We start from the raw sequence: 9,052 nt of genomic DNA, 5'->3' as shown, positions 1-9,052 counted from the left end.
GTACACAATGTTCGAGAAGAGAGAAAACTGGAGAGAGCAGGACTGCTGACCTTGTGAATTATCAAAAATAAATGTTCAACAAAAGATAAATGCAATACATGTTGCATTTTTATTATTTTCAGACAAAACATCGTTATTCTACATGTTTCACATTTACCATGTGCGACAGGTGAAAGTAGAATAAAATGCTGCGTACAGAGTTAGCATAACCCACAGCATAATCAAAATATCTTAACTTCGTACATCGTACATCGTACATTAGGTCCGCCCCATGCACGAACTTAGCATAACCCACAAAATAGAAAAATCTTAACTTCGAACATCGTACATCGTACATTAGGTCCGCCCCATGTACGAACTTAGCAAAACCCACAAAGTAGAAAACATATTAACTTCGAACATCGTACATCGTACATTAGGTCCGCCCCATGTACGAACTTAGCGTAGCTACGTCACAGATAATTGTCGACGTTTCCCGAACTTTGCCGACAGCGGTTGTCGGAAGTTGTCGGAAGCTAGAAGTTGTCGGAAATTACGTGTGACGTAGGCTGATCCAAACTTCGTACATTTCACCCATTTCTGGACATGTATGTAACAATGGTGACAAGTGACTATTCTAGCAATGATATGGCCTGCTGAGAGCTATAATCTACGCATTTGGGGTTTGACTTCTTTTCTGGAAACAGTGGAAGACGAAGTAACCCACTTTGTCTTTAATTTGACAGCTCATTTACTTGTACATTTTGTGCAATGTATTGATGTGTTTTGCCAGTACATTCCAGCGATGCTAATGAACAGTGATGGATGTCATTAGAAGTATACACAAGTCCTGTATATAGAAACTTTAGCAGTTTCATATTGTGCTTTTGTGACAAACTCTTCACCACAAAATTTCAATACTATAAGAATATTTTTACTGCTTTCCCACCTGCCACATTGTTTAAACCGTGTGCTAAAAACAATGGTACGTGCTCCATTACCTCCGTGGCACTTAAAGCATTACTGTACTCTGGCGACTAAATTAATCTAACCCCGTAAGAACTTCCCCGGCCTGTACCGATTAACTGTACGGGCGGCAACCCCTACACCGCCGAGCGCCTCAATGGTATGGTACCCAGGCTAAAATTTTGTCAGTTTTGTGTACCTAAAGATATGGTCTTTTAGTAATAGCACTCTCCTCTTGAGTACAGTGTGCCTTTAATTACTTAGCTTGAGATTTATAAGAATCTTTCTCTTGAGTAAAAACAGCAGTATAATATATGGATTTAAAAATGAAGATAAGATTTTGTTCTTAAAACATTCCTTTATTAGAGATCTTCTTTACTCTGATTCATGATTGGCTGGTTCTATTGGTCACATTGTAAAAAAATGATTTTAATTCAATTCAAAAATATTCTTTTTCACAATGTGAACATGCCCTATCTGGTTAATTACAAGACTTCTGATCTACTGATCTAAAAGAATTTTTGATGTGTGCGTGTGTAAGTGTACATCAATGAATGTAACATGTAAAATCATTGTTTTCCTCTTGAAATAACCATATAAAAAGTATTTTCAAATCCAAATTGAATAGCAAACAGACCAACGTTTCACGGGCATACTTCCCTCATAGGCCCTGTCAGAAGTTGGTGGGGTCACGTGGTCTTTTGGTTACGTGTGCAACGCATGCCGAGTGCGTGCCCTCCGTCGGTTTTTGTCGCAAAATCGCACTTCGGGTACCTTCCGCATCCGTCGGAAATCACCGTCGGAACTTTCCGCTCTCACTCGGGTTCTTCGGGTCACGCACGGAACACCGACCCGGGCGCTTCAGCACGGGCGATCCGACAACAATACCTTCGCCTACCGCCGAGGGGCTGACCGCACTCTCGGACCTCTCTCTCATTTAACAAAAGTGGTGTCGACGTGCGGTTTTCGGCATCATATTCGTCACTAATCTACCTACCCGGGATATTACTGTGATTTTGGACACCGCTTTGGTTTTTTTTTCTATATCATCTCAAAGTTGGGACATACAAACATGGCGAACGTACCTTGAAAGTGACCTTCTTTCAGCGAAATTTCTAGAAACCACACCGACTGACAAAGATGGCGCCTTCCTTTTACGCCCCTCTAACGTTTCCGCATGGAAAACAATTTACGGCGCATGTTTGGACATGTCTGAGAGGCAATGTTTCGCCGAAATTTTGAATCGGCAAATCGAGCCGCCATTTTTCCAAATGCCGCACATGAGGCGTTTTGTCGTAAATGGACCAGACCAAATTCTGACAGGTGTGTGCCCGTGCGTTTGTAACAAAAGAAATAGCGCGAGGAAGATATTTGTGTATACAGCAAAGGATGATTTTTGAAATAATTTATGCAACGTCACGGCTAAAAAGATGTGTTTCCGCCATATCATCATTGATGCGCCCCCCTCCCCCATACTAACCAGTCGGCGTAGAAATCCACCACCACGAGTTTGGTGCCCGCGTTGGTCAGTTCGACCTGGAACTGGGCGTCTTCGGTGACCACGCGGACGTTCGACATCTCGGTCAGTTATTCTGAGGAAAATTCTACCAGAAAGTCGTAGGAAACAAGAAAAATCGTCACTGATGTGACTCTGTCAGCAAAAAGCATGAATCAAACGACGGATATGATGTAGAATGGCTCACTAATCAGAATAGGGGTGATGATAAATCGGTCTTTTACGACTGAAAATAGTTGAAATGATGACAAACTCTTTCAGATATTAAAAGAATGTCCAATGGAGTAAATAATTTCATATATAATATTTTTTTTTTATTTATGAGCAATATTCCTCACAAAATATATGTTAGTTTTACCTCTTTGATTGTTATGGAATTGTCCATTATGGTCAATGTGGAATAGCTGACTCATTAGAATCGGGGTGAAGCTTTATTTTCTCATTTCGAAAAATGAAAATCTTAGAAATAATTCTAATCACTAAAGGTCAATAATCATAAATAGAAAGATTTATTTCTCTTCACTTGGTGATTTAAATCTTCTAATGAAAAATACTTTCCAACATATATTTGCCAAAACGTTTCAGCTTTTCCCCTTTCTGATTCTTGTGCAATCGTCCATACTGGTCAAAGGTCATTACGAACACTTACCGCCATTTTCGTTGTGTTCTGAACACGGATGTTGAAAGTTTCTGACATACTTTTGACGATTTAAGTCGACTTAGCGACGGTTTGCTACCCTAAACCGTCCCAAATGAGTGCCGTAGGACTTCGAGGCCTCATCATGAGGCTGGACAAGCGGGTGGAAGCGCTTCTTCCTCAGAGAATCCGCGCCGTTTGGAACCATCCCGCCGGACCGAAGACGATTTTTTTCTGGGCGCCGTCCTTCAAGTGGGCCCTGGTTATCGCAGGGATTGCAGACGTTGTGAGACCGCCGGAGAGACTCAGTGTCTACCAGTCCAGCGCTCTAGCTGCTACGGGAGTCATCTGGTCCAGATACTCATTTGTAAGGCTTTATTTTGGCGCGTTTTTGAGGGGGGGAGGGGCGTTGTTCTGTTCCAAGGTGACTAGGTCATCCGGAGGTCAAGCCATCATTTAGACGTCCCCCACAACGCAATAATTTGATTTTGCCTGCTTGGATCATGCCAGCCTTTTCTACCTTTTGCTATCGTGCCTTTAAAGCCCTGTCTGTATTCGTGTTTCTTTTCTTATCTGAGTTCTTATATATTTTTCAGGGTGGCTGCATGCATGTTTAACTTGTGTCCATATGCTAACAGTCGCACAATATACACTAAGAAATGATTTTTCTGCCTACATATTGTAGGGTTTGTGTGATCTTCTATTAGATTTGATATATTTTCTAAGTAATGCCACATTATCTCACAGTTTACCCAGATACCTTTTACTCACAGATACTTTTTCACAGATACTTTTACTGGGAGTGACATTCACACCTTCTTTTTTGCAGTGACTGTAAGTGTAGCTGTTTAAGTTTATAATCAAAATATCCAATTTATAGAACTGCTCTAGTTTAAAAAAAAAAATAGTTTGCCCTATTGGGCAAGTACGTAAGAAATATACTGACCCAAACCAAATTTTTACTGGCCTGAAATTTAGATACTACTAGTATGAAACATTCATATATGCAATTTTCCTTGCAGCATGGAAATCCTTTTATTTGGCATTTAAGGGAGAAAAAAAAAACTTGGGTAAAAATTGCACCATAGATAGAAAAATTGCACTGGCACAATCTTGCAAGTATGGTAGGGCAATTGTTACTTTGACTTGCCTAAGGCAATAGTAATTATTATGGAGTTGTCTAACCTCGGTCATTATGTAAAATTTTATACCCATTACACAATAAGATATTTTCCTCTCTGTTCTCATCCTAGGTAATCATCCCAGTGAACTACAACTTGTTCAGTGTGAACATTTTTGTAGCGGCCACAGGGTTCTTCCAGTTGTCCAGGATATACATGTACAGAAAGTCTCTCAAGGAGCTCCCCCCAACAGAGGAGGCGGAAACTGCAGAAACAGGAAAAACGCCAGCAGCATGAGGCTGTCTACAGTCTGATGTTCAAATGTAGTGCTGTGTTTTAGCTATAAGCAGGTTCATGGATTGAACTGAGCATGTGCAAAGTCAAAGGTGAAGGATCCCTAACAAAAAGTAACATGGAAACAACTATATCTAGACCAGGACTGTCTCATTTTTTTTTTAAAATCCCCTACCGTTAGTCAATTTTTGTTGTAAAAGCGGTCATTTTAAGCATCGAACAATACATTTTCATTATCTAGCAGTTCAGATCTTTTTTCTCCATCCCAACAAAGAAATTTCTGTTCCGGGATAGTGAGAGAAACAGTCCTGGTCCAAACTATGCTTTATACATGTGCAGACATGTTTATATATCAGGGGCCTTCAACTTTGACATGTTACTCGCAGTGCGCATGTGCAGTTCGATCAATGAATTGGCCTATCGAAATGAAGCCTTAGATAGATATATTACGAAACTCTAGACTATGGTTGGAGTTTTACCTTAGATATACAATTGAAGAAAACTGCCACTTGCCGTACTCTTTGCTGTAGCTATTACCTTACTCAGGATGGTTGACCCACTACTTTTGTCACATGACCATACAGGGTCATAGTTCAAAGGTGACAGGTCAGACTGAACTGATTACTAAAAGTACCTATTTTGTGTCTATTAATGTCTTTCAGTAAAGTTAATACCTGAAATGCATGAAGCATTGGAAATGGAGCATTATTTGAAGTTTGATAGATTTATTGCTATTGGTATTTAAGATAATCTAAAATGCTAAGAATACAACAAGAAATTTCTCGATTTTTGCTTGTGTGATTTTCAAAAGAGTCCAAAGAATGTTGCATTTTTGCAGAAGTAAGTTTCTTGTTTATATTTATTGATAAACAAAGGCTATGTCAATTATGTATTTATATGATGTGTGGAATGGGGTTTGAACTTGACTTTGGACATTTGGAATCTGATTCAAAAAAGGCTTGTAACAGATGTTAAGGTGTGTATATTAGTACTTGCAAACATATCATATAGGCTACTGCTTTGGCCCACTGTTTCCCTCACACTCAAACCCAATGGTTTTAGCTAAATTTTCAAATAATAAATCTTAAGTTTCTGAAAAAAGATTATATCAGCTTTTGTTATAGAACTGTATGGAAATATTTTAGGTAAGTGTCTTAAATAAAGGTTGTGAGCTTGGTGTTTAAGATGAAAAATGACAGGACACTGTTAAGCCCTTTAGATATTGTCTTGATTGATCTGCTTGGAGATTGAAGGCTCATAAAAACACAAAGTGCCACGATTTCATTTTGTCATCTTTAAGTTTTTGATATCAGTATTATTATACATCAAATGTGTCAAAATGTGCAAGCTTCTTGCCAGTGAGGATGTCAATTTTTGTATTCTGCCACCAATCCGTCACAACCATTGTTATTAAGTCAAACATGATAGTATTTAACTACAGAGGCATTTGCTCTAGGCCTAGTATGGGACAAAATGTTGGGTTTCCGGTAATGGTTTGAAATAATGATGGTCGATAGGCAGGGATTTTCCGAAAACTAAGCACAGGAAGTCTATTAGGATTTGAATTTTGTCACTGAGATGCGAGGTCAAGATTTTATGTTTCTAGTTAACTCACCGTGAATGCTCCAGTTTCTCCTGAGCTGGAAATTAAATCACCGTGAACTTAAACACATTTACAGTACTGTAGATGAATGGGGAATAGCCAGATCCAATGTATTGTACTTATGTTTGAAAGCAAAGTAATGAGGCCGTTTACCCAAGCTGAAAAATATGATACCAAAATAGGGTCTTACTGTCAAAAATATTGGACCTCTCATTAACTTGATACATATAACATGTATGACTCAATACACTCTAGGTACACAAGGCATGTGTACACTGGAAAGAACTAAACATACCAAAGGTGAAAATTTCAGTGTACTTGTAGTTAGGACATGTGTTTGGTTATATATGTTGACACTGGCAAATTTAGCTTTTATGATTTGTAAACTTGATGTTAGAATTAGAGTTGTTGATCGAGAAGTTGTAGAGAACTATGCAGTTAGGGTACATTGTAAACCAAGAAAGGACTAGATTTTATGGTGTTTGAATAGCTAGGAAATGTGGACAGTGGACAGAAATTGCATAAGGTGCAAAAATGTGTGATACTAATGTCCAACACTACACACTGATTTATGCTTGTCTTAGTTGTTGGACTTTGGACTTGTTATTAAAAGGCTTGAGATAAAATACTGGTATAACTACTGTCAGAAAGTCACAAGGATTGTTTGGTCAAAGAATGTATTGAATTGTACTTTGTACTTGTATTGTGTGTAGGATCAAATCTCATTCTAATATGCTACAAGTAACGGTTATAAAGGAAAACATTTCAGAAAAAAAAATTGTTTTTCAGATTTGCTTTGCTTAGGCCACACCAATTTAATTTCTTGGTTCACGGATTTTTTCATAAAAAATATGGAGCGAGAGGGCGAATTAAAAATAAAAATAAAAATTGTAAAATGGTTGGGATAAAGGTAACGACTAATCCAAAACACAAAGAAAAAAAGTGTTCAGCTTGAAAAAAGTAGAAAAACACTAATATTGTACAGTAACAGCACCTGTACCCACACTTTAAGGAGTTTATAATATAAAGGCCAATTTGCTACACCAGAAAGTTGGTGAATGGTTTCATTAAGGGTGAAAATTTGCTTAGAGGTAATTTTTATTTTTTTTTTCAAAAAATAGGAGCGAGCGAATCCGTGAACCAAGAAATTAAATTGGTGTGGCCTTAGTGGTTGACAGTTTGTATACTTATCTGGCTATTTAATGTAATGCTTGGAGCAATGTTTTGGGAAAAGATAGCTATTTATCTGGATTTTGAATATGGGTCACATGGCCTTATGTTGTTATTGCTACAGGTTGAATAATTATGTTTGTTAAAGATATGTACAAATTTATGTGTTTGCACGTGTGAAACAGGTGGCTATATGCAGATATGAGCGTTGACTTAAATTGTTAAAGATGTCCTGAATTGTACAAAATGTAATCCATGAGTGTTTTTAAAGCACTTGAGTTTTAATTCTAATGTATTTAAAAACTAAGTATTTGAGACATGAGCATCTGTTGTTTTATTGGGAAATGGTTCTTTGTTTAATGTGTGGTTTGAGCCCCCTTAAAAGAATAAAATTCTGAAAATGCAAGGAAATTGTCTGTATTAAGTTAAGTCATTTGGTTAGGTCATAACTTCTTCATACTTGGTTCTGCTATTACTCTGTCTTCAACTAATTGCTGCAAATTGTAGAGAAGAGATGTTGAGCAATAAGTGGTACTGGTACATGTATCTTCGGAATATAAACAGGCCGCTGAAACCTCCATTTAGGCCATGTTGATTTGATTGTACGATTAACATCCTCTGGGAACCCCAATACTGATGCAAGTGTGCAAATAAAAAAAAACGTTTGGCAAAAAAAGGTGCTTTTATTTTGAAAATAAGTGATCAGGAAGCATTCACAAATGAATAAACACAGAGTTTGGTGTACCAAAGAATAGTCTTCATTTTTGTTCTTTGACTTTTTATTTTTGACCTTGAAATGGCTTTTTAGCATGCTGGCATTCTATGACATTAGTATCCGTTTTTCGATATTTTTTTGCAATCTACCGCTTATATTAGCTCATTTTATACCTGCTTTGTGTGATTTGAAGTATGGTTGAAAACCTTTCTTTTTTTTTAGAAATTTGATGCGCGCGGGGATGTCATCCATATAATGAAATCAACATGGCCTTAGTATCATATAGCCAGGGCGTAGACCAATCAGAAGGCCCCATTTCTGATCGGTTATGAGGCTGTAACACATGGACATTACCACACACCAGTGTTTAATTAATTTCTTATCGGGTCCAATCAGAAGGAGAGTTCACATAACATTGACCAATCAGAAACCCAGCAAGGAAGGGATGCTTCACTCTGCAGGGAGGAATGTTCATCAACACGGTGTACAATAAACAAGATTTTACATGCCAAGATTGCAATGTTGCGAAGTCTGTAATATCCTTATGTATCAAATGGACAAATGTGAATTTTCAAGATTTAACAAATGAAGTTAAGTATAAAAGGAAATCGTATGCCCCATACTGGTTAGTTTGGATAGGTACAGGTACCCACCCCTGGATACCTATCTATCAAGCCCGTTTCCTGCAGGTGGCCAAGTTCCACGCCCAAAAGTCATTTTAATCGACGTCGTCATACTTGTTTTTGTTTGACAAGGGGGAGTTGTCGTTAAGCACAATTTGTATCTTATCTTAGATGCCATGGTGTTCATCAAATAGGTCTTTGGTCAAAGTAAATTTTGCTTTACTGATAGAATTTCATGTTTAACGTGTTTTCTATTGGCATTGACAAGAAAGTTGTATGTATTTTGTTGCAAACCCTATCACAAGCACAGTGTCACGTATTTAATGTAGGCTAAGTCAAATTTACACTCCCATTGCACTATCTTCAAAGACTTGCCGATCTCCAAGCTTATTTCGTTAATTCTTTTCTCTAAGCCCATGTCCTACCAG

The 9,052-nt window shown here is 37.9% G+C and overlaps 2 protein-coding genes across 2 annotated transcripts in view; one reads left to right on the top strand and one right to left on the bottom strand.

The window, feature by feature from the left end:
* The window catches only part of LOC118412740 (thioredoxin-like), a gene marked incomplete at its 3' end in the record, with an annotated part of 3,550 nt that extends 879 nt beyond the window's left edge, over positions 1-2,671 (bottom strand). The window contains 1 exon segment of the mRNA XM_035815778.1: positions 2,426-2,671. Coding sequence (XP_035671671.1) covers positions 2,426-2,523 — 98 coding nt within the window.
* Positions 2,672-3,085: 414 nt separating this feature from the next.
* On the top strand, positions 3,086-5,948 carry LOC118411625 (mitochondrial pyruvate carrier 2-like). The gene is made up of 2 exons (XM_035814100.1): positions 3,086-3,465; positions 4,352-5,948. Exons 1-2 carry the CDS (start codon positions 3,214-3,216, stop codon positions 4,514-4,516), a joined length of 417 nt encoding a protein of 138 aa, XP_035669993.1. The 5' UTR covers positions 3,086-3,213; the 3' UTR covers positions 4,517-5,948.
* The last annotated feature ends 3,104 nt before the right edge of the window (positions 5,949-9,052 follow it).

This window comes from Branchiostoma floridae, chromosome 3 (genome assembly GCF_000003815.2).
Source record: "Branchiostoma floridae strain S238N-H82 chromosome 3, Bfl_VNyyK, whole genome shotgun sequence".
Lineage (NCBI taxonomy): Eukaryota > Metazoa > Chordata > Leptocardii > Amphioxiformes > Branchiostomatidae > Branchiostoma > Branchiostoma floridae.
The sequence above is the reverse complement of the archived record's forward strand: the minus strand, read 5'-3'. Positions and strand labels throughout refer to the sequence as shown.